At 34.6% G+C, this 26,465-nt stretch overlaps 1 protein-coding gene across 2 annotated transcripts in view; it reads left to right on the top strand.

The window, feature by feature from the left end:
- Positions 1–26,465, top strand: part of LOC128996119 (uncharacterized) — a 109,451-nt gene that overhangs the window by 60,275 nt on the left and 22,711 nt on the right. The window contains exons 3-7 of one of the 2 annotated variants that reach the window (XM_054421231.1): positions 6,886–7,098; positions 7,795–7,883; positions 22,917–23,021; positions 24,649–24,732; positions 25,344–25,447. In XM_054421231.1, coding sequence (XP_054277206.1) covers positions 6,886–7,098; positions 7,795–7,883; positions 22,917–23,021; positions 24,649–24,732; positions 25,344–25,447 — 595 coding nt within the window. The remainder of the gene's footprint in view (positions 1–6,885; positions 7,099–7,794; positions 7,884–22,916; positions 23,022–24,648; positions 24,733–25,343; positions 25,448–26,465) is intronic. The other variant, XM_054421232.1, reaches the window with a different exon arrangement.

Genomic DNA, 26,465 nt, shown 5'->3' with positions numbered 1-26,465 from the left:
AATCTCGGTAAGTATGGGTTTTTGAGAAAATCCTGCTTTCTAAAGTTAAAGATGACAAAATTTACTACAAGTTTCCTATATTATGTTTGTTTCTACGACGAACCGGTTCGCCACTAGAGCACACTAAAAAAGGCCAGAACTACAAAAAACTAAAAACATTGCTAAATGCTGCCGTTTTACATTACGTTTCCATGGAAACAACCCATGTTACGATAATTTCAACTATTTATGCATGATAACAAACTGAAACACACTTAAAAATACCCCCGCCGCAGCAAACCTGCAGACTAAGCGAATTTACATTTCCCTGATTGGATTTACACTAAAATGTCTCCTTAGAAATATCACATTTATTCCCTATTTAAATAAATGTTTAACGAGATTTGCTGCAACAGGGAGGGTAAAAAGGTGTTTTTTTTTTAAAAAGGAAATAATTTAGTATGAAATGAATGCATTTTCCAAATTTGATCAAAATATGTTCATAAACATAAACAAGGAAACTACAACAGTTTACTTAGTATCCATAAAAATAACATGGGCATTTTAAATTTACAGATTTTTGGAATTTTGTCCGTAACCATTAGGCGCATAACAACGCTTAAATATACTAAACTATTTGTTTGTTTAAGCTCTACAAAATGGTATGGAAAGAAATCGCTAAATTTTAAGTTTATATGGTCAAAAATAGGAAAAAGTTATTTTTACCCCATAAAACCCCCCATAAATCCCTGTTCCCATAGTCCGATCATGCTGGGCAAAACCAAAAATGAAAATAAACCCTTATCGTTTTACAAAGGTTTTACATTGGGTTTCCATGGAAACAACCCATGTTACGATAATTTGATCTATTTATTCATGATAATGAACTGAAACACACTTGATAAATCTATGCCAAGATGTATGACTGACTGCTGGAACATGTCCCGTTCCCACAAAACCCCCATTTACTTGCTCAGCACAGGGATGTTGCTGGCCACAGGGTTGACTGCTATAGTGATTGAGAAAAAAGGATGAAATACATTAAAAGAGCTGTAGATAACTTTTAACTTTGGTAAGGTCAAACTCAGACGAGTAGACCGTGTCCAGCCACTTGCCATGGTAAATAACGCGATGAAAGTAGAGAATTCTTACCCGTAAACCCCAACACATTGTTTCAACGTATCAGCATCGCTAAGAATTCTGATGAAGAACTAATACACTTCTTGTCCTTCTAACAGAGAAAATTCCAAACTGTAAATTTAAAATGCCCATGTTATTCTTATGGAGACTAATAAACTCTTTGTTTGAAGTTCATTGTTGGTGATGGTGAGTTAATGTTGTTCAAAGGTTTATTGCGGACATTTTCCATCACGAATGTTCACACATGAACATCCGTTCCACACACACGAACATTCGTGATGGAAAATGTCCGCAATAAACCTTTGAACAACTAATAAACTGTTGTAGTTTGCTTGTTTATGAACATATTTTGATCAAATTTGGAAAATGCATTCATTTCATACTAAATTATTACATTTTACTAAAAACACCTTTTTACCCTCCCTGTTGCAGCAAACCTAAGTACTCGTTAAACTTTTATTTAAATAGGGAATAAATGTGATATTTCTAAGGAGACATTTTAGTGTAAATCCAATCAGGGAAATGGAAATTCGCTTAGTCTGCAGGTTTGCTGCTTCGGGGGTAGTTTTAAGTGTGTTTCAGTTTGTTATCAAGAATAAATAGTTAAAATTATCGTAATATGGGTTGTTTCCATGGAAACGTAATGTAAAACGGCAGCATTTAGCAATGTTTTTAGTTTTTTGTAGTTCTGGCCTTTTTTTAGTGTGCTCTAGTGGCGAAACGGTTCGTCGGAGAAACAAACATTATATAGGAAACTTGTAGTAAATTTTGTCATCTTTAACTTTACAAAGCAGGATTTTCTCAAAAACCCATACTTACCGAGATTTGCCCGAAAAACCAAAAAAAGTGCCCAAATTTTAAGGTTTTTCACCAAATAACCAATGTTCCGGGCAAAATATCTGTCAGCAAACCTCATATTCGTGTTCAGCGACCCAAAAAACATAAAGAAAAGTGATGATTAGGACTGTACCTAAACTTTCCGCTAACTGCAAATTATATTCCTAATATGCCTAGCCTAATATTGTATTCTCCTATCGTTTCATGAATTGATCCTATGTATACCAATCCTACTTTAATGAATAAACTTTGTGTAAGCCATTATAAATTGTTTATGTTTGAAACTAATATAATTGGGTATTTGATTTTTACAAGTACCTGGGGACCGAGCTTTGTTCGGTGAAAATCATTAGTTCTTCACCTCACTTCTTATTTCATTTTTATTTAAAAAATGTGCTGAATGTTAACATTTAAGTGCGCCAACCAGACGGTTGTTGGCCACTGTGTTGTGTGTATTTTTATTTTTCTGAGATGAATGTTTATTTGTAAAAAAGTACTCAAAATAATAGTTCATGTTGTTTATAGGAGCATTATAGCCTTTACATCTCTATTATAACCTGGAATAATTACTGTCCAAACTTGGCTAGAAGGGCAATGGGAGTTTTTATTTATCAATAGTTAATATTTTATTTGATTTATTCTATTTTTATTTTATTATTTTTATTATTATTTTTTATATTTATTTTAGTGTGAAGTCTCATCAATTCAGGGGTCCCAGGTCTCACACTACAACAGGCTGACTCCCTGTGTGTGTGTTAGTTTACGCAACTATCATATAAGCTGCTTACACAAATTTACCTACGAAAGTTTTTTATTAAATTTGTTATACTTCAATACCATTACTCTTTCTGTTACTTTTTTCAGGGAATAGGTACTGCTAGCAGAATTCTTACCATAAGTAGGCCTACTGTTTCTGGTATACAAGTAGACAAAATAGTATATTTTTTAGAAATACTGTAGTTATTAAAACAGTTTATTTATAAATATAAAAAAAGCAACAAAATTTATGTTTTTAAAATGTTTTTATTATTATCAGTGAAGGATGATCAATAATAAGTTTTTGTACACATATTATTTAAAATTTTACAATATTAAATTGGTCGTTGCCATCTGATAAGTTGGTGTTAGAAACTTTACAATTTTACTGCCTTCCTCTCAATCCTTGAACCCTATTGGTCAGTCACTTTACCACACTAGTGCTGTAAAAATTAAAAATTCGATAAAGTGAATTTACTTACAACCGTTTTTAAAGTTAGCATTTTAAATTCAGTTTTCGGTACTAAAAATATTCACTTTACCGCATTGTTTTCGCGGATTTCCCATATAGGGAATAAGCTATTTTACTTTACAGCACTAGTGTTTATAAATGAGGCTTAAATATTGAGAAAAAAATAAGTAAAATTGTTTTACTTCAATCGCTAACTTATCAGCTGATAACAACCAATTCAATAGTTGATCTGTCGACTCTAGCTGGGAACTCGCACATTTTTACTTAACCTAACAATTAATAATTGAACTAAAAATGTGCTAACCAACAGTTGCAGGAAGGTTTATTGAAAGATTTTGAGATTTTCTGATGCCATTGACGTTAGATAGGCCTAACGTAGTAAGACTGTGTGTGTTTTTTTTTGTTTTGTAATTTTTTTCAATGGTATTACAAAAGCACATAAAATAACAGTTACATAAAAAAAATATTTGTGTAAACGTAAGCATAATTAGATTTTAAAGACGAAAATGTCTGAAACAAATTAAACAAAAACGAGGTGTTAGCCCGTCCTACGTACGGGAGTAGTCAGTTAAAACTGTGTAGGCCTATAATTCAGAACAGCTAGTTTACACGTATAAAGAAAAATTTTATTGCAGCCTACAGTAGAAAGAGTAATTATCAATTGAGAAGTGTATAGGCCTAGTCAATGATATCACCTTCCATCGCATACCTGCCTCTTCCATAATCAATATCACCACAATACAATTACTCATACTATACACAATTTCCAGTAGGTCTGAATTTAAACTCCCTAAAATAAAACGAAAACATTAAATAAAATTCACAGTACACATAAGTATAACGTCGGTGTCTTGACATAATTAAACGAATCGTCCACACACATCCTTTATGTCAATTTCACTGCATCAATTGCCAAATAAATAAAAATAAGTGTAAACAAAGAAGAGTAAACACAACAACATATTAGTTTGTTTTGTAAACAGCCGAGTCAAAAATAAAATAATATTCATTTGAACAAAAGAACTGGTCACATGTTGACGGAATTTAAAAAGTAAAACGCTTAGTAAAGCTAGTGACGAAATTACTTGTCTATTGATAATCAAACCACCCTCATTGAATCAATGTACATCGTAATTCCCCATATTAATTTATTTAAACTATACAATATTCAGTGCCTACCATAGACAAAACGTAACAACTGCCAACACATGAAATAAAACATTCAACTTAGAGCAGCTTGTTATTTTATTTTAACCATTCAATTTTAGTATGTATCTAAGACAAACATGTCACATCTTTTACACTTCAGACAAATATGTGAGCAAACCGAAGTGTAATCTAGACAAAATGGTTTAACCGTTGAGCATAACAGTACTTTGTGTCAGTACTGGGTTTCTAACTGCTGGCTCACCTAGTTATAATGTTGAAATATTTCACAAAACACGAGCATGGCTGAAGAACAGCGAGACAAATCCTTTAGGAGGCAGTCACGGTTTGTATGGACACAAGGTGAACTAAACAAGATGGGCCTACATTGGCAAGCGTGTGTTGGTAGAATCTTGAATCGTCCTTTGAAGCATGGAATAAATAACTACCAAGCCATATACAGGGTGTTCAAAAAAGGTGAGGACGTAATAACCAGATATCCGCCATTTTGACTTTTTTACATGGGGCCCTTTTGGGAACGGGACGATTGGCACACATTTTTGGATCTTCTGCCCATGGCAGTATTGGCACAATCATTTGAGCGGGATAAGTAGGGTCAACTCGCCTGCTTGGAAAAGGCACGATTGGCACAACCGCTCGACCAGGTAAACGCCATCGAACGAGGGAAAACGGGAAGTTTAAAATTCCCCGTCAACTCTGCTACTACAGTCATTTGCCGGTAATATCGCGCATTTTCAAATGGTTAGGTTAGGTTAGGCTAGGTTGTTAAGTTAAGTTAGGTTAGGTTAGGTTAAGTTAGGTTAGGTTAGGTTAGGTTAGGTTAGGTTAAGTTAAGTTAGGTTGGGTTAGTATAGTTTTATTTGGCTCCAGCTGGGGCAGTGACCGTAGCAGCAGATTTGTCGCTCAAACTTACACCATGGATGAAGTAATTGCTTACTCTAATAAGCACTACAGCAGGGACTTTGTGGGGACAAAACAATTTCCATTTTCCCGCAGACTGGCTACCTGCCTACTACTTCCTTACCGGTCTGTTGTGCCAATCGTGCCTTTCCGAACCTTACAGTTTGACCCTTCTTAATCCCCTCTAATGATTGTGCCAGTCGTGCTATTCCAAATCGGCTAAAAATGTGTGCCAATCGTTCTACGGCCAACCTTTTTATCTTTGAATATTTTCAGCTGATCTTTATGAAACTTGGTAAGTATGTTAAGGTAAAAGAGACCCAAGTTAGGAAAAAATTTCATCTTGATTTAACTTAAATTTTGAAAATGGTGACCACTTTAAATTTTTAAACTTAAATATAAACATAAGTGACGATGAGCTCGTTGTGGCGTACACGCAATCTACGCTAAAACGGCCCTAATAAACATAACCCTCGTATGATGATTACAGGCCATCACCACCATGCATGCTTTGTGTGCAGTTTTCTTTGGGAGCCCTATGCAATAACATTTTGGTGCCATTGTACAAGAAAAGTTTGCATACACTGAAGTAAACTGTACACTTTTTTACACTCTGGAGAGAGGGTTTACAGTACATACGATTTTTCGCTCAAAGATTTACAAAATAGAGCTGCAACAAATATCTGGAGGTAGCACTTTTCGAGGGGATTTCGTGTATAGCGACTGGCTGGGTAGCTAGTTTATAGTGCAACATTCAGAAGGTCGCCGATTCCATCTTGAAAGGAGTCAGATGTATTTTGATGTTTCGAAAATGGACCCAAATGTTCTTCCTGGCAGAAACAGCTGATCTTAGTCAGTAACAAAGCTACATAGATCATCTCACTCCATTCTCCACTCACCTTGTATTCATTAGCTTCAAATGCCCACCTAGGTGTGCGTAGAGTTACGAATTAATTACTAGCAATTATTTTTTTCTCTACTGACTGAGATTGTGTATACATAGACTGGTAAAGCTACATAGATCATCTCACTCCATTCTCCACTCACCTTGCATTCATATTTAGCTTCAAATGCCCACCTAGGTGTTTATAGAGTTACGAAATAATTACTAGCAATTATTTTTTTCTCTACTGACTGAGATTGTGTATACATAGGCTGGTATCATTTACTATATACAGAGTAGACTTCCCACTGTGACGCACTTTTCACTTTCCAATGTGAAAAATTGAAACCAAGAAATTAGATGAAGTTCAGGATCACCTCACCAGAGGGTACCAGTGAGAGTACCAGAATTAGTACCAAGAACCAGTAGTACCATTACCAGTTACCAATACCACCAGAAGATACTAGGGTTCTAGGTTTAATATTGATTACAATCCATATCAACAGCTGATTGATTTATCACATGACAGAATATTGTCATTAGTTGGTAACCCATCTCAACAGATTGAACCAGGTTTTTTGGCTTAAAATTTTTAAATTGGATAGGAAGTCTACTCTGTGTCAATGCTAGTATACTTCCCCTTATCAGCCTTGAAAACCAACGGCACTCACAAGTAACTCGATTAGCACAGTAATATCAAAACATAGTTATTACGTGTTCTAACACTTTTAACCCTCTCTCTGCTCCACAGCTTGCTACGCGCCGTGCTCACAGACAGCACCGCCCCCACTGCCGCCTCCACCGCCTCCAAGATCTGCGCCCGCTGTGGACGCCGCCTCTCCGTGCTCACCCTGGGCTACGGACGCCGCCTCCAGTGCGCCCACTGTCGTCTGCCCGTGTGTCGTCACTGCTGTACCAAGACAACCACCAGACGATGGTTGTGTGTGTCGTGTCGCAAGCTTAGGTAACCACAGTGCAATGGTTATAAAGATAAGCTAGTTTATGCCTCACACATAATATAAGCACAAAAATATTATAAGGTACATATTTGAAAAAAAGAGACAATATGTAATTTAAATTAATCCTACACCGACTTTACAACTGTGTCAGTTATGGTATATAGTCAATGGTTATACAGTACCATTGACTATATATACCTACCTGTAGGTGTAGGTATTATAGCCAATGACAGTACTTATACGATAGTTACTATCCCAGTATGTCGGTAACGTAGTACAGTGATAACATAAGTTCCTGCTGTCGCCGCCCGAGTGAGTTAGTCTTGCCAACAATGTTTTATCCATGGTCTTGCCATTGATTTTGCTTAAACCATTGACTATAAAAACGCTGTATACATACAATAGAACAATAAGTATTATATTGTCTGTGATATTACTCTATTGTCTGTGGTTTTTGCAGTTTCTGTTTCCGTTGCAATGAAAGCCAAGCCGAAAATCAATTTAAAAAAAAAAGTATGATTGAACACCGTCTAACACAGCCTCAATGAAAATTTTGACGTCTGGATAATACAGAAACCTTACCAAGCAAACACAGAACAATTTTATTTAAAATAATTATAGCGATGAGATAGGCAATGGTAATGGACATTCATCCTATTAATGAATAATGCAATTCTGATTATATTTTCCCCATTTTCTAGGGACGTGCGACTACAGTCAGGAGAGTGGTTCTATCAGCAGCTGCGGCAGCGCTTCCGCTCCACCGTGGCGGCTATCAGCAACTCTGATAGTAAGTGGTATCAGTAAAAGAAGCAATAAAATTTACTTACAGGTTTGATGTCAAAATCACAAGTTACTTAACTAGAATGATGTAAAAGTTAATATGTAGTTTTAAAGCTTAGCAGGTGGTAAGGACATAATATCTTATTTCAAATAAAAAATATATATCACCTCTGTAAAATCCGCTTATAAATATAATTTTTACATCGTCACTTTTTTCAGGGGCGATTTTGTAGGAACATATTTAAAAACACAATAAATGAAAGATGAATAATGAACCAGACAGTTTGATTTGGCAAACAGTGTTACGAAAGAATTGGCAGCATCGAACTATCCAATTATCGAATCTCATAAAAACGTTATAATTTAACATCAATATTACGGATCTGTCTTAATTAGGAAACAAGGTGTACCTAATGGCTGTTCAAAGAGAGTAAAGTCAACTGAAATTCAACGGATTTTTTCAACATTTGTAATTTTGGATTTTAACAAATACATTAAGAGAAAATTAAAAAGTTTGAAAATAAACTAACGATGTAGTACCAGTACACAACTTTTAAAGTTTCGAGAATATCAACTCCAAAAAAATACTTAGTGTTTGCACGTAGTGTAGTGTTGGTGATTCTATATAAACTGACTTTATAACAAGTTTTCTAAAGTAGGTACAAATTGCAAAAAAAATTGACTAACGTCATAACACGTTTGCAAAGCACATAATAAGTTGCCAATGATACAAAATACGTAGTAATTTTAACTCAGTAGTATTTTGTCTGTACTTGCACACTGCACAGTTCTCTGTTTTACCGTAGTTCTGGCAAATGCTGGATATTTTAATTTAATATTTTACGTTTTATTATTTTCGGACGGCCATTTTGGTAATTATTGGGTTGTTAAGACACAGTGATATCATTATCTACGGCTCACCTTGATTTAAGTTTGTACTGTTCGAAATTTCCTATTGTTAGCTAATCTTATCAACAGTCATGTAAGCGGCGCAATTATACAGTCTAAGTGTTTTTTTAGTTTTGATTTTTTCGTCGTGATATGGTTTGTAAATATTTTTTTCTTCGAGTCTTTAAGAAATGTTAAAAATAGGAACCCCATTGCAAATATGAGAGGTTTTGGTTTTTATAAGGTTTTCACTTTTAAGGGATAAAACTTGATTTCCCCCATTTTTGACACTTGACACTAAATGCCTAACATAAAATTTTGCAATTATTCTCTAAACAATTTTGTAGAGCTAAGAACAAACACTTACACAAATTACAGCAACAAATTAAGCAAAATTGTAGTAATAGTTACAAAAAAATTGAAATTTCTATGGTAATCTTACGGGTATTAAGAAAACTGATGTAGTTTGCTTGTTTATGAAAATATTTTTGATAAAATTTGGTAAGTTTATTAATTTAATACTAAGCTACTAACATTTGTATAAAAACTCATATTATGACATCCTTGTAGCAGCAAACCACTCACTAAACCTAGTGATATTTAAAAATGGGATAAATCTAACGTGTTTAAGTAAATGTTTCAATGGAAAAACCCGATCAGGAATATGTAAATTCTCTTAGTCTGCAGGTTTGCTGCGGTGCCCGGTGGTGGTTTTTAATTTTACATATAAATATGTATAAATGATCTACGCATCAAATATGCCATTCACCATCAAATCCCATTGCTTACTACAACTATATCGCAATAATCTGTTTCTCAAGCAGGCATTGTAAGGCGGGAACTATGGATGTCTTCACACCTCAATTCCTGAGAGCCAGATTAGATTAGATTATACAGGTGGCAGTGTCAGTCTTCGCCGCGCCACTGCCTGTTGCATATCGTCGTAATATTCGGGAAGTGCCGGAAGCATTCACTGCCATCGTAATCCACATTCCTGCATGTTCGTTAACATGCCTACTAGATAGGTTCGTTGAACGCAGTTGTTTACGTTTTGAGTTTGCGTCGAGAATTCGTTATGATCGCCGTCGTCTGCACAGTGAGTTTTCTGCTTCTCAAGTGGTGGAATCCTCGTAGATATTTGGAGAATGAAGAATGCAATGTTGTGGTTTATACAAGGAAGAAAAAAGGTTGGTGGTTTTGTTGGTAAACAAATAATGTTTCTATCTTGGTATTCTCCATATAATGGTTTAACTTCGAGAAATGTTATTGGAGAAACGAAGTCTTCAAATTTGTGATTCTATATGTCAAAAATTGTTTCCCCTTCTAAGACTTGGATTTTCTCATATAAAAAACGGTTGAATCAGGATTGATTCGTTAATTTTTGTTTGTAAACAATATTTTTTCCACCAAATTACAATAGTTTTTTATCCCCTTTTAGCGAATTTCCCATATAGGGAATAAGCTATTACCGTAGTACTCATGGTAAGACCTGGACCCGGGACCGATTTTTTTTTCGTTTTGAGGTCCCTAGAGGCCAAAAACACCATCCGTTCAAATTCATATATATATATATATATATATATATATACTAGCTGACCCCGCGAACTTCGTATCGCCTAAGTTATAGGTTTCCCCTAAGACAGACCGATGGAAAGAAAGTACCGTTACGTTTAATTTTCAAGATGATCTCGTTCGCATCGCTCAATCACGTCCTGGTTGAAGTTCGTTCGCTACGCTCACTCACCTTTGGGTTGGAGCTCGTTCGCTACGCTCACTCACCTTTAGGTTGGAGCTCGTTCGCTGCGCTCACTTGCCTTTAGGTTAGCTCGTTCGCTACGCTCACTCGCCTCCAGGTTGAAGTTCGTTCGCTACGCTCACTCACCTTTTGGTTGCAAATTAGCTGTTGTCATAAATGTAAAAGAAATAATAGTGCTGCACCCTGTTGGTAATCCTTGTAACTTTAATGCCATTGAACATCATAGAACAGAACCAACTTGTTTAATTGAAACAGCTGTTAAGATTCATTAATTCCATTTCCCATAAGGTTAACATGGGAAACTCCAGAGCCACTGGGGCGGAGCCCTTTTAAGAATTTCGAAACGGGAAATAGTTTACTTCCTATTCGCATACCTACAGAATTTACACACCAAATTTCATAACGATCGGTGAAGTCGTTCCGGAGGAGTTTGCAGACAAACACTGTGACACGAGAATTTTATATATTAGATTTATATATGTGTCCGTTAGCGCGATAACTCGAGCAAAAACGATCCGATTTTGATGAAATTTTGTACAAACGTGTAAACCTATGTTTATTCGAACGAGTTCGCGAACCAGCATGATCGGACCATGGGAATGGGGGTTTTTGGGGGGTTTTATGGGGTAAAAATGGGTTTTTCCTACTTTTGACTCAAAAAACATAACATTTTGCAATTTCTTTCCAAACTATTTTGTAGAGCTTAAAAAAACAAATAATTTAGTATACTAAGCGTTATAATGCACCTAATGGTTATGGAGATAATTTCAAAAAATTGTAAATTTAAAATTCCCATGTTATTCTTATGGAGAATAAGTAAACTGTTGTAGTTTGCTTGTTTATTAACATTTTTGCCCAAATTTAGAAAATGTTTTTATTTCTTACTAACTATACCATTTTACATAAAAAACACTTTTACCCTCCCTGTTGCAGCAAACCTAAGTATGTGTTAAACTGATTATATTTAAATAGGGAATAAATGTGATATTTTTAAGGAGACATTTTAGTGTAAATCCAATCAGGCAAATGGAAATTCGCTTAGTCTGCAGGTTTGCTGCGGCGGGGGTATTTTGTTTTCCAAATGAGTTTGATCTGTTAGAGAAATATTGAATAAAGATATTTTTTTGAGTTAGTAGAAAAGATAATGCTCAGCCTAAAAGCTCAATAGGGATATTGATTTTCTAAATTACAGGTTTGCATCACTATAATACAAATCATTAATATTACATTATATATGCATAAGATGCACACAATGTTGATACAACTTGCGATAACTCAATTAATCTCTTACCCTACTAAATGCAATTCATCCTAAGATTTAATTTGTACAAAAGTAGGCTGGAAGTATATCTCCTCTCTCACTATACAAGTCAACTCGAAGTCCTCCCAGTCAACCACCTTTGAAATACAACATACACACGGCTGAATATTTATTCCAAATTAATTCCATCTTTGGGTCTACGACTTCATTGAATGATAATGAATAAAATACTACAAAATATGACAAATGGCAGGTTTGGCATAATTTAATGATATAAGTAGCTCCCAATGAATTTTATTAAGGCTGCACATTTTTAATCTAATACACAATCACCTAACCAACCAAAGAAATTGAAAATTCTAGAAAAGCTTATTTTCCTACATAGCATTAATCCATAGGTTAATTTACTTGTTGCATCAGTATCCTTGGTCCTTCCATTGATACAATATGGTATTGTAATTAAGCTGAACATTGGAAGTTTTTTATTTGTGTTCGGTTGTGATAAACAACCTACTCGTTAATGGTCTAAGGAACTTTCCTTTATTTTCATACATTCAATTTGGTATTATTCCTAATTTTGAAGTACTGTAGGATAAAAAAAAACTATAAAACTATAACTATAAAATAACTATAACATTTTTCAACATACTATTTTCAATAATTGTATAGCCTATTTTTAGGTGTTGATTTTAATGGTAAAGATTTTAATTTGATTGTAACCATACACTTTATTGGCCTTTCAGGTATAAAATAGATTGAGCATACTTTTCTACAGATCCGTCAACACTGAATCAGCCGAGAGCTGGAGACAATATTTAAGTTAAAGTTTCAAACACGTGGGGGCTTTTTACGGTTTAAGTTTCTTGTGACCTCTGAAGACATCAAAATGAAAATATAAATCGATCCCGGGTTTAGGTCTCTTCCACCTTCGTTAACAGCTTCCTTCCCTATTGGGAAAGTAAAAGACCTATTTGTAAACTTTTGATTAATTGTCCTGTACATCATTATAACCAGAGAAAAATATGAGCTGTAAAATTCACCTAAAGATAATTGGGAAACATTAGAGGCAACGTCAGAATTGTCTAAAGATTACCGAGAAGAAACTCACATTAAACATGCTCCAAATTTTAGAATATATGCTGAGAAGTCTATCTATGGACTATTCAAAGTTGATGGTTTTAGTTAGGCTACTGTGTATTCAAATTTACATGCTATAATTTTATTATTTCAAATTTAATGTAAATTATCTACGTATATGCGTAAATATAAATTTTCCATCAGACTGTGCTATTTAGAGGTTGTCTAAAGAATCCTAACCTAACCAGTCTAACTAGAGTCAATTATCAAGTATTTACAATGATTAGTGTAGCTCTGAGAGCTGAACCTTGAGGAACACCGATGGGACCACTTACCAGCTCAATTGCTAGAGAGAGTAGTTGCTTCATATTATCCTGGTAGTCTAACTAATTAGAATGTCATGAGAATATCTTGAAACACCTTTTCCCTGATTGTGGTTCACTGTCAATGCTACATTTTTCCCGTGGTTTGAGTTGATGTTTATATTTTAGTGTTAAGATAATTTGTTGTTGTGCTTCGTTGATGTCGCTTGAGATGCAAGAATGGCGCAGAACTGAGTTATAGGATGACAAAAGGTACTTCCAAAATGAAAATTGGCATGAAGCTGATGCTATCAAACATTTTTTTTCTCCCTAAACAAATTTACCTTAAAGCGCTTGTTTATTTTTGGTTTGTCACTGAAAAAGATGCTATGAAGGGATTTGGACTACCAGTACTTATTAAAACGCTTAAGGCACTTTCCGGCTGTTTTTTTCTTGTCTACACAGATGGAATTTTTTTATAGGTGAGAGAGAGAGTGTGTATGTTATTCAAACGCTTTTTGGGAAATCAGTCCAAGCCTATTGAGGGTGCACCAAAGGATTCGCGGACCAAGGAGCGCACAATACCTCCTCTAATGGGGGGTCATAAATAAAAACCGTAGGGGTAGGACCGAGGAGCGCAGAGGTACCTTGCGCTCCTCGGTCCTACCCGTGCAAGGAACTAATCCCCTACTTATACGGATTAAAAGAGACAATGGCTAGGTCGACCCTGCGAGTAAATTACTCCTCACTGAATATACCACTTAAAAGTGAAAATGAAAGGAGTAGTTTTGAAACTATAAATATTTTAACTTTTAACAGAGACAATGCAAGATACTGTATGAAGTATTCGAAAAAGTTATCTTAAAAACAATTTGTTTTTGTCCGACGTTAATCAGCCCATTTTAAATACAAACAAACTGCATATTTTTCTAAGTGCAGATTAATACAAATTAAATATTTATCACTAAATAGTACGGAACTAAATTTTCATTATTTTATTATGATTAAAATCATATTATATTATGTGAGACAGGTAAACATTCTCTCTGCGTTTCAGAATTATTAAATAATGTACAGTATTTTGTTTTGCAGGTACAGTTTGTATAATTTTAAAATAGCTTTGAAGGCATGACGACTATTGCTTATAACATGCATGATTGTACATAATTTGTCTTGATCCTCTCTCTACCCGTGATTCACCCTTTGTCCTGCGGAAACTCCTGAAATTTTCTCTCGTGGTTGAGTTAGGATATTGAATGACTCAATATACTACCGGACGTTCGTACTATTTAGAAGCAACGCATACCATTATTGAAAGTAATTCTTAAGAACAACATATTATGTTGTGCATTTCCGGCTTAGGTGGGTGAGCCTATTGCTGAACGTGATATTTGCCAAATTACAATGTACCTGGGCTAAATTTACTTCAAAAAGTAGTGTTGTTCACATAGGCTTTGTCTAAACTTAAAAATACTTTTTTATAAGAATTACTTAGGTTTTCTGGAAGTATATTGTCGTAGTAGTATATTGTTGGGAATATCTGAAAGTAAATCGATGGGTTTGTTTCGTTTCGTTTCGTTTCTGTATTATTGCCGACGTAAAATTTTATCTAATGAAAACCTTTACCCTTAAGTTCCTATAATTAATTATTCCTAACTAATTAGACAAGCACAAATTCGTTTAATCAGAATTTACTTGGCTATTTCCCAAGTATGGTTTAAGCATCGTTATAGGTAGATGTTATAGCCTCCGGATTACGAATAAACATAAACATAATTACTCTATGTTAATGATAAATTAAAATAACAGTAACCAGCATGTACTCTGGACGGATTTCTAAAAAAGATAAACTATAATAGAAATTAAAACAAGGTCTTAATTCAAGTAGTGTTACCATTTGCGAAGTAAATTATTTATAAAAATATAATAGAATAATTTATGAAGAAAATGATAATGATAATTCTTTTGAGTCTAGAATCAAATAAGAGATTTATAAATCTTAAGTTATTGTCGTTCTTTCTGTACTGTAGCTTGAAATACATTAGGGGCAATAACCTGCCTGCTCTATCACGCAGGGGTTGATTTTTAAAATGTTTGGACAGTAATAATTGGTGATTTTTTCTCATTTGTATTAGAACAATAACACAATATGACTCATTGTTAATTGATGAACAAACAATGATTTTATTACTGGGAATGGTGAAAGTACTACCTGTTGAAAATTGTAGTCGTAGGCATCTGGTACAAACTATTCGACCTATTGTTTGGTACAAATTATAAACAGTCAATACTTGGAAATGTAAAGGAATTATGAGTGAAGATCTTACATTGATGTCCCGTTAATCCCCTACATTACTCCGAATGGATTTCATTTGCAATTTCTTAGATTTCCCTTTCACGACAGCCCATTCCAGTTTTTGGTGTTTCTGGTCACTCGGGTCAGTTTTGTAGGATCAATATTTAAGTTCAAATAACTAGAGTCTAATTGATATTGTTAAAAAAACATGTCCTCTTAACTCTTTATATTTCTTTTTTAAACTTTTTCACAATTCCAAAGTAGCTTTGTTTATATTTGAATGCAATATTGTTTTTTATTGTAATGTAATAATTTTTTTGTGTCATATTTATGTTCACTGTAACTTTTTATTGTTTATATTTACCTTGTTTACTTATCGTCTAATAAGTGTTTGTTGTAAATAATCTTGTATTTTGTATACTGTATAATATGATATAGGCAGTTCCATTTATGTTATATTCGAGAAGTTAAAAGAAGCATGTATCAAAATAGTCTTGAATGCCGTATTTTTATGTATAATTTTGATTACCTTTTATATTTATTAATCAATGGAAAAATAAAATACTTCAATGGATAGGCGCGTTCTATATATCATAAAGAATATATGGTTTCTGTCCGTTGAAATTACCTATAGGCCTAAAACTAAGATGTAAAATTCAGGTTTGTTTTCTATCAATGGTGAGTACATGTTGAAAGCAATTAATTGTATTCATAGATTTATATTAACAGGATTTTACAAACCATTCCTGCATAAAAATTTTTTATTTTACTAATATTATAAATCTGAAAGTTTTTGAGTTTGTGCGTTTTTGTGTGTGTTGCTCAATCAAGCATAAACTACTGGACGAATTGGACTGAAATTTGGCATGATGATAGTTCACATTCCCGATTAACATTTAGGCATATTCTTATCTCAAAAATCCTTTCGGGCTCCGCCCCAGTGGCTCTGTAGTTCCCCATGTAACCTTATGAGTATTCATATTTAAAGGGAAGAATTTAGTCAGCTGTTTCAACTTTACAAGTTGGTTCTATAATATGCAATAGCATTAAAAAGTTATAGGGTTTCCCAACAGGGTGCAGCACTATTTTTGTTTTGTTTTTGCATATATGACAACAGCTAATTTGAACTAAGCAGCTACAAAAAGCTGTGATACACAATGAGAATTGTCAAAGTAGGATTGTTTACAGTTAGGTTTGAGTTGTAGTCCAAGCAAACTAAACAAACTTACATAGGGATCGTTAAAAAAATTGCAAGAAAACGTTTTATGGTTTTATTTTGTAGAGTTGGGTTTACAGAATGACATACTAAAAGTTGCCAAAAATCGATGCACGAGAAAACCACTAAAATCACAATTTAAAATGGCGGCTTTTTCCAACATTGGACAAATAAAAAAAACATATTTCACATGCATTTGTTATGCACATTTTTTTAGATATTGACTTGGGATCACCGCCTGTATTTATTAGGTGGTTAGTACTTCATTTTGATAGAGAACATGTTTTTGGCCGCCATCTTGGTTCCGCCATATTGGAAATAGATAATTTTTTTTCAATGTAATGATAGTGTTATGACACATCATTATCAACTACATTTTTACACTGATTCCAATGCCGAAATCCGTTTTTAAATATCTTTACTCATTTAGAAGATATATTCAAACGAAAACTCTCCACCATACATTTCTTATGGACGTTTCGTAGTTTGATAATTGTTTTAAAATTATCTTTCTTATATCTCCAGTTCTATACGCTTGTAGTTCGTTCTAGGCTTAAAATATTCAGTAATGTAAGGGCTTTCATCTGAGCTCTTGATCATTAAAATCAGACGAGTTAAAGACCAGCTACGAACCTCAGAACAATATTAAATTTAACTTTTTAGAAATATATTTTTATTAAAAGATTTATAACTCGGGTTGTTAATACGTCACCAAGATCTTTCTGGTCTCAAATTACTCAGTGAATGTTTAGCTTTGATTTTATTAATCACTAAACAAAATCTGACAATTTTAAAATGAGTCATGGTTCTTAATTCAACATTAAAATGTATTTATTTTGAAATTTGTCTTTAGTTAAGGACATATATCCCCAACCCTAATAACTCCCGGAAAGTAATCCATAGCTTAAATAAAAGTCAATAATTTGGCGAATTATTTAAGACTATAAAGAGTTTTGGGAGTTATTTAGAATTGGGGATATACATCTTTAACTAAAGACAAATTTCAATATAAATACATTTTAATGTTAAATTATGGTCCATTACTCATTTTAAAATTGTCAGATTTTGTTTAGTGATTAATAAAATCAAAGCTAAACATTCACTGAGTAATTTGAGACCAGAAAGATCTTGGTGACGTATTAACAACCCGAGTTATAAATCTTTTAATAAAAATATATTTCTAAAAAGTTAAATTTAATATTGTTCTGAGGTTTGTAACTGAGAGAGAGAGAGAGAGAGAGAGAGAGAAATTCTTTATTTATACACATTATTTTGCAGCAAATACATTAAGAAATAAAAATATCACATGGGTCACAATGACCTGTGCGTGATAGAGTCCTTACTGGCTGCTTCATCAAAATAAAAGTTCTTCACACTTCACTACACATAAAAAAAAGAATAAAAAAAAAACAATTACTTGGTAAAATAAGCATACAATTTAATTTAATATACAATTATAATTATAACAACCTAATAACCATACACAATGTGCAACTCAATAACTTTTTTTTTCAATTCCCAATTTTACTGAGGCGTAGATTCCGTCAAGTAAAGAGTGCTGTAGAAGGTACAATAGATAGTCCAGTTATCAGTTGGTTAGGTCTAAACGAGATATTCTGGGCTGATAAGCGACTCTGTATTGTCAAGGCCTATCTCCATCAGCCAATTAGCGATAACCCTCTTATATACACTCAGTGACACTCGCAGGTCCCTAATTTCTGAAGGAATATTACGCAACAAGCAATTAGCAATGTAAAAGGAATTTGTTAAATTGATTGATTTGAGAACTCTTGGTACCCGTAATCCTATCATCACTGAGTTTCTGGTATGATAGTTATGAACTACGGGCAAGGCGATAAGGTCCAAATGAATGTATGAATAAGCTAATAAATCTTTAACATATAGCTGCCTTATTGATAAAAGCTGAGATTCTTTGAACAAATGATCAGTAGAATAACGTCTCGGTTTTCTTAACGCAGCTCTAATTATTGATTTTTGAATTACGAACAAAGGTTCAATTACCGATGAATAAGCCCCTCCCCAAGCTATTAAACCATACTGCAGATGAGATTGAACGTATGCGTAGTAAATTCTTTTAATTTCGTCATGTCGTAAAATTTGACCCAATTGATAAAAAACATAAATCATTTTTCTAAGCTTTGTTTTTAAAAAAATTATATGGCTTTCCCATTTCAATTTAGAATCCATTATAATGCCCAGGTATTTATACTGCGACACAGTTTCAATAATTTGGCAGTTGCAATCGCTGCCTGCGGTGCCACATGAGTGCAAGGTTAGTCTGAGTTCGGCGGGCGGCTCGCTAGCGGGACGAAGTGCGATAGGCAAACATTTTGTTTTACTGACATTCATTGTTAAAATATTTTCTGAGAACCATCTTTTTAAAATTTGTAATTCTGATGATGCAATATTAAAAACCTCTTCCCAAGTACGTGCCCTAAAGATTACTGCTGTGTCATCTGCAAACAAGAATATTTTTCCAGAAATATCAATTTTATCTATGTTATTTATGTAAATTAAAAATAATAAGGGCCCCATTGTAGAACCTTGAATAATTCCAAAATCTACATTCATTTGATCACTAATTACGTTATTAATTGATACTACTTGAGTCCTATTGCTTAAATAACTTTTAAACCATGCCAGGGCTAAACCCCTTACTCCCAAATATTCTAACTTTTTGAAAAGAATTTTCCTATCAATAGAGTCAAACGCTTTAGCAAGATCTATGAATGCAATTAGTATTTTTTCATTTCTATTCACTGACTCGATTAATGTTTTATTGATAAGAAATAGTGCATCAGTAGTATTTTTACCTTTTCTAAACCCAAACTGTTGTTCTGATAAAATTCCATGTTCATCCAAATAATTTTGGAGTTGAATTTTGACACATTTCTCTAACACTTTAGATAATACACTTAACAATGAGATTGGTCTATAATTATTTTTGTCATTTTTTTGCCCGGACTTATAAAGAGGAATTACCTTAGCTATTTTAAATCTGTTTGGAAAAATGCCTGAAGTAATACTCAAGTTAATAAGATGTTTGAGAGGTAGTAAAATGTCTTGCAGATGATTTTTTAGTATTTTGGCTGGAAATTCATCGAACCCGGGAGCAGAACCGCCTCGCATTTCCCTCACACACTCAGCCAACTGACTGTCAGAGACAGGCTCCAGTCGCAGTTCACGCCCCTGTCCTACACTGAACAAAGCATCGTCGACCAGTGGCGGACCCACGGGCGGTGGCAACTCGCTCGCCAACCTATTACCAACACTAGAGAAAAATTCATTAAACGAGTTAGCCACCGCCCCCAAACCCCCTCCACTTGAGTCTGACGGTTGCTGGAAAAGTGAAACAGGAAAATTGCATCTCTTTATATTTGCTCCATTAAATTCATTTATATGTTTCCAAAATAATCTGGGGTTGTCAACAGAGGCTGTTATTTTTTCTCTGTAAAAGTTTTGTTTTGTAGTTTTGATTTTATTTGATAACTGGTTTCTAAAAGCTTGAAATTGAAATTTTAATTGCTCATCAAAAGGTCGGGCTTTAACCAGTTTACTCATTTTATCTCGTTTTCTAATAGCAAATATTAACTCTGTGTTTATCCATGGCTTTAATTTCTTAAATCTAGAGGTGGGTTTTATTACACGCATAGCTTTAAGTTTTAAACTAGAAAATGTGTTTAAAAATGCGTCACAACAATCATTAACATCCTGATGTGCAAGGACGTGATCCCACGACTGGACCGCCATCAAGCCACTCAGAACACCCGAGTCCAAGTACATGTTGCAGGTTTCGGGTTGAGCTGTAATGTTGTCAAGTTCAATTTTTGCTATAAGAGTGTAATGATCAGTTATGTCAGTTGTAAGTACACACGAAGTCAGCTTGTTACAGTCATAGTGTTTGACAAAAATGTGATCAATGCAAGTTTTAGAGTTGTTAACTTCTCTTGTAGGTTTATTTATTAATTCAATAAAACCCGCTGAATACATTATATTTAAGTAAACCTCTTTAAGATTGGTTTGTTTTGACTCTGGTAAAATGTCAATGTTTATATCACCCATGAAAATGTGAGTATTTGAATTGTTGGTAGTAATGCAGTAGGTTTCTAGATCATTTAAAAACAAATCAATATTCATGGATGGGCTACGGTAAACTGTAAGTATGCTGTAATGTTTAACTGTAATGTTTAACTGGTCTTTAACTCGTCTGATTTTAATGATCAAGAGCTCAAATGAAAGCCCTTACATTACTGAATATTTTAAGCCTAGAACGAACTACAAGCGTCAATAAGAACTGGAGATATAAGAAAAATAATTTTAAAACAATTATCAAACTACGAAACGTCCATAAGAAATGTATGGTGGAGAGTTTTCGTTTGAATATATCTTCTAAATGAGTAAAGATATTTAAAAACGGATTTCGGCATTGGAATCAGTGTAAAAATGTAGTTGATAATGATGTGTCACAACACTATCATTACATTGAAAAAAAATTATCTATGTCCAATATGGCGGATCCAAGATGGCGGCCAAAAACATGTTCCCTATCAAAATGAAGTACTAACCACCCAATAAATACAGGCGGTGGTCCCAAGTCAATATCTAAAAAATGTGCATAACAAATGCATGTGAAATATGTTTTTTTAATTTGACCAATGTTGGAAAAAGCCGCCATTTTAAATTGTGATTTTAGTGGTTTTCTCGTGCACCGATTTTTGGCAAATTTTAGTATGTCATTCTGCAAACCCAACTCTACAAAATAAAACCATAAAACGTTTTCTTGCAATTTTTTTAAGGTCATATCCTATATTTCTCCGACTATTGTTAATTTAATGAATAATTTGTGATATTGTGCGAATGTTTGATAATATTTTTTTCTATTGTTTAGGTGCAGTGGTAGAAAATTATGGCAATGGTAGATGTGTTATACTATATCTTACCGTAAATTTATGAACCAAATTTTATCAAACTGTGTCCTCCCCCCATTGCAAACGCAAAGCTTGAGTATAACTGCAATAAGCATTTTATACATATATGCCAATCCCGTACGAAGGACGGGTGTTCTGCTAGTATTTAATAACGAGGGGACCCATTGCAAATTTACTAATTTTAATAGGGTTCAACACATTTTTGAAGGTAAAACTAACGATGCAATACCCTTTTCTTTTCAAAGATTACGTTTGTTTAAAGCTGTTATTAAAATTGAATAAACTTACTAATTTACAATCAATTCCATTGATTGATTTTAGATCCACACCATGAAGACACAAGTCGCCTACCTTATCCAAATCGCAATTATCAAAACGTAGCATATTTTACATACATTTTTATTAACAGTTTTATAAACAAAATCTCAATGTGGTTCAACATTCAGCTGAAGGATCAGCTTTTATATTGCAATTTAAATTCGAAAGTGAAAGTGTACGGTTTGGTAATTTGTTGATACAACATTAGTTTGGTAATAAGTTGCGCTGGAAAAATATGCCCAAATCAATGGTGTAGTCAGTGAAGCGCGACTAATGGGATTTACTCGCAAGCATTGTCTTGTTCAACCCTCGTAAGTAGGGGATTAGTTTCTTGCCCGGGTCGGACCGAGGAGCGCAAGCACATCTGCGCTCCTTGGTCCTACCCCCGACGAATTCTTCGGCCGAGGGGTTGACAGTTTTACGACTTGCGCTCCTCTGTCCGTTTCCCGCACCAAAGTCCGAGACGCTAACAACTAGCAACACAAACAATGGCAATGGACACTTTAAACTTAAATCATTAGCTAAACTCAGACGCTTCAACCAGTTCACATGTTTACCCTACATTGAAGGCTAAGCATTTATTGCTTGAAGTCATTGGTAGTAACATAGCTGTCTTCTGTATCACTGTGAGTCCATACTCTCAGTGTTTCAAAGGTGTTCCAACAATGATCAACAACTCTTTGTGTGTTATGATTTCTATTTTGAGCGATAACGTTTATAGATCAGATAGCCGATAGCATGAAGGAAGTATGAACCTATTCCCATATGAGGAGATGTTCAAACGCCATCACAGAGGTGGAGTACCTATCCACTCTATCCATCAAGTAAAAATTCAAGGTTTGTGAAATAAAGGGGGGGGGGAGGTTGTTGGGTTACACTCACATAGGTAGTTGTTTATAGAAGCTTGTAGTATTGTCTTCAACATTGGCGGTTGATACTCTAAGAGTTTGTAGTTATCCTCTTTCTCGTTTTTTCAGAGAATGACAGTGAGGTGCAAGAGTTCATGGAAAGACTTGTAGAAGGAATAATTGGAGCTGGTTTGGACGACGTGGCGTTGTACCCTCTCTGTGACCACCCCCACTGTAAGTACTATCAATGATCATAAAGGCGAACCTAATATACTTCTAACTGTTCTAACAAATGTTGTACATGGTTGCCAGGTAGATTTGCAAAACATTTTTTTACAAACAATTCTTTTTACTTCTTCCTATTTGCTATTGTAGTATTCTTTTTCTGACCATCTAGCTGGTACAAAAAGACTAAGATGAGTGTTTGCTTGTTCTGTAGGATATAGTCTGTACCATAGAACCTGACCCTGACCCCTGAGCTTCTTCTACCTGAGGACTGGCCAATGGTTTTAGGCTCAGGCCAGGCCCAGCATAGAGAAGTAAGATACAGAAGATACTCATTTATGGGACAACCGTGTTCTTTCACCTCTAGTATTTTGTGCCTGAAATAGACCTGTGATGGTCAAAGCAGAGCCAGAGAAACGAGCAATGTGTAATTCCTATCGCAGAGGGCTCTGGGTCTTCCTCCACTGTGAGCGTTGTAGTACATGAGAGCGAGGGGGTGGTATTTGACTTTGTCCTTGGCACCAGCGACTAGCGCTAAAAACTACCTAACCGGAGGGTAGGGGGGATTTCAAGATTTTGCGTTCTGGGGGATGTAAAGATATTGATCAGGCTCTTCCTGGCCTGTCACCAAGAATAATTTCCGGCACAACATACCAGAGCTGAAAGCGCAAGATTGTCCCATAAGTCTGTTTCCTCTGTACCTTAATTCTCTGTGTGTAGTCTTGGCAATTCATTAGCATTTCTGGTTTCTGGTTAAGGTTTGTGGGACAACATTTTATCAGTGTAGAGATCAGTCATACATTTAAAATAATCTTAACAGTATTCTCTTTGCCAAGATGCTCTTACGACAATCATTTTTAAAATAATTTTTTTTTGTACAGCTACCATAAAAAACTTTATTGGATTCATTACTTTACTGATTGAAACAACTATTTTCTGTAGGATCTGTGAGCTAATCAAAGGTTTCATTACTTCAATCAGAATTTGCATACTGAATATTTGATTTCACGGTAATATTACAGCAGATTTGCTATTGTTGCTGCTTAAACGGGTCATCGGCTTTGTATGCATGTCTACTATTGATGCATGAAGTGGAAAATTACATTATTGATTTGATGGGATGAAAATAACTACTTTTATGTGTTGGAAACGGCCTCAAAACTCCTAAGAAGTCAATGATTGTGTTTGAAAATAAAAAATATGTTTAACTTTGATTGAATTGTAGAATAAGGATAGCAGCTAGCTTACCTTAAAGAAGTACAGGTAGACCATAAAACATACAGAGGGGACACCTATCACACAATATTTTGTGCCCAGAAATTTGGGGGATTTTGTCAAGTGAAGAGAGAATAGAGTTTACAAACAATTGTAAACTCTCTCAGCTCAACTCTCTTAAGGGTCAACCATATGTTCTCTTTGAGTACAAAAATAGCTACAATTTAAAAAGTCTACTTCAGCATCCAAGGTCTATGTGATTACCTTATTGTTGGGTTCCCATGTGGTTTTGGTTGGAAACATTAATTGGGATGTGATGTAAATTACATTTTCAAGATGAAACCTTCCCCCATACTAACATTATGATATTGGTGTATTTATGTACATAATAGCCTGTATACCGCTTTGTACCTGCATGCAGACATAAACTTCTGTGAAAAGTACCAGAACCCTCTAGTCCAAGCGCTGCGAAGACTGTACGCTAACCTCAAGATGGCTTTATCTGGTGAGTTTACGGAGAGAAAATATTTATCCATTGATAATCAATTTTGTTTTATGATTTTCATCAACTATTGCCAGTATTTTATCATAGGCAGACAAATTTAGAATGCTTTTAGGGGAGAGTACTTGCATGGGTAGTTTTTGGTATAGCAGGGTAGCTGAGTGGTTGGGGCTTGCCTAATAATCAAAAGGTGGCTGGTTTGATCCTGGGAAAAATTAGTAAGTATCTTTTTGATGGTTCGAAACTGGACCCAATAGTTCTTAATCATTGGGCTTCCATTCCAACAAATGGAGCGAAATGGTCCTGGTTAGTGGTTAATGAAACAGCTGATCTTAGTCAGTACCGGTACTGTACCTAACAAATATACACAAGCCATCTCACTTAATTCTATACTCATTCATTCATATTTGGGTTAAAATACATACCCAATTCATACTGTCCAAATATTGTTAAAGTTTTTTCACCGTCTATGCCAGTGGCATTTACTATGAGAAAATATCTAAGGAAACTAGTCCAAACTAGTACAAAATGGAGTCTGCACTAACCACAAGACTACACACTAAACTTTCTTTATCATTCCATTGACTCTGATGTGTTGTTGTATCATGTGACAGATGCCGTGCCAAAAGATGCGGAGACTGCTTGTGACCTTCACGCCGAGTTGAAAGATCTCATGAAGCAGATGATACAGGAGGCCAGAACACACCCTCCGTTGTCGGTGAGTGAGAGAATGGAGATGGAAAAGAACAAATAATAAATCCCTCTCGTCTAACAATCAACACATTTTGATAATTTTTCTGTTTCCGCTGATCAAGGTTTCACCATTCATTTGCCTTTGATTACCAGAGTCCTTTAAAATAACTTAATTTAGATTTTGAATCTTGCACTTAAGCTTGAAGTAGGCCTTAGGTATGCACTGTGCAGAAATGCCATTGATTATCCACCTTCTAATTGGAACTTTCCCACTTATTATTGCTTGGAAGTTTACCGGTACCTACTAATCAAATTTCAGGAACAAAAGAATCCAAATTATTTCATAAATAAAATATAAGTGTGCAGAGAATAACGTTAATATTTTAAGTTTAATATAATGACATTTTTCTATCTTCTGCTTTCATGCTATTATCTTTTTTTTCTTCTATTCTCATGCTTTCTTCCTTTTCCAATTCCTATTGGACAAAATATTATTGTTATGGTTTAAGACCTTTTATTTTCCATATACTTAGTAGGCCTACCTGGAACAAGGGTTTTCTTAGGTAAGCTAAATTGAGCTCTATTCCTTAGAAAAAACCACAAAAAATACAAAAAAACCACACAAAAAACAACAAAATCTCCTCATCGAGTACTTGGCTTTTCTTGCAAGTGGAATACTGTTTAAGCATCCATTGATGGAAAAATAACTGTTTTGTTCTCTGTATTATGAATAAATGGATGTAGGACATTTTATCCTTCATAGTGCACAAACACTAGATGATTGGACTATTGCACCGCGTAGAGCATTTCATGGTGTTTCTAAACAATGCAGTGTTCCCATGAGATCAGTAGAGCACAACTGTGAACTGTGCTTCACGTTCTGGACCTACTGTGAACTGGTGTAAACATGTGAATTCACCGTGAATGGAGTTACATTGCCTTTCCACATTAACTCGCCTGTTGCTAGAGTAGGCGTGAAATTGGACAAAATGATGTTTGGCCGTGTAGTCCAGAGTGTTGCATTCAGCATTGTTGTTATTTGA

Source organism: Macrosteles quadrilineatus, unplaced genomic scaffold, assembly GCF_028750875.1.
Source record: "Macrosteles quadrilineatus isolate MER2022 unplaced genomic scaffold, UCM_ALF_1.0 Scaffold_6__1_contigs__length_79288215, whole genome shotgun sequence".
NCBI classification, from domain to species: Eukaryota; Metazoa; Arthropoda; class Insecta; order Hemiptera; family Cicadellidae; genus Macrosteles; species Macrosteles quadrilineatus.
This window is presented reverse-complemented; position numbering and strand designations above follow the sequence as displayed.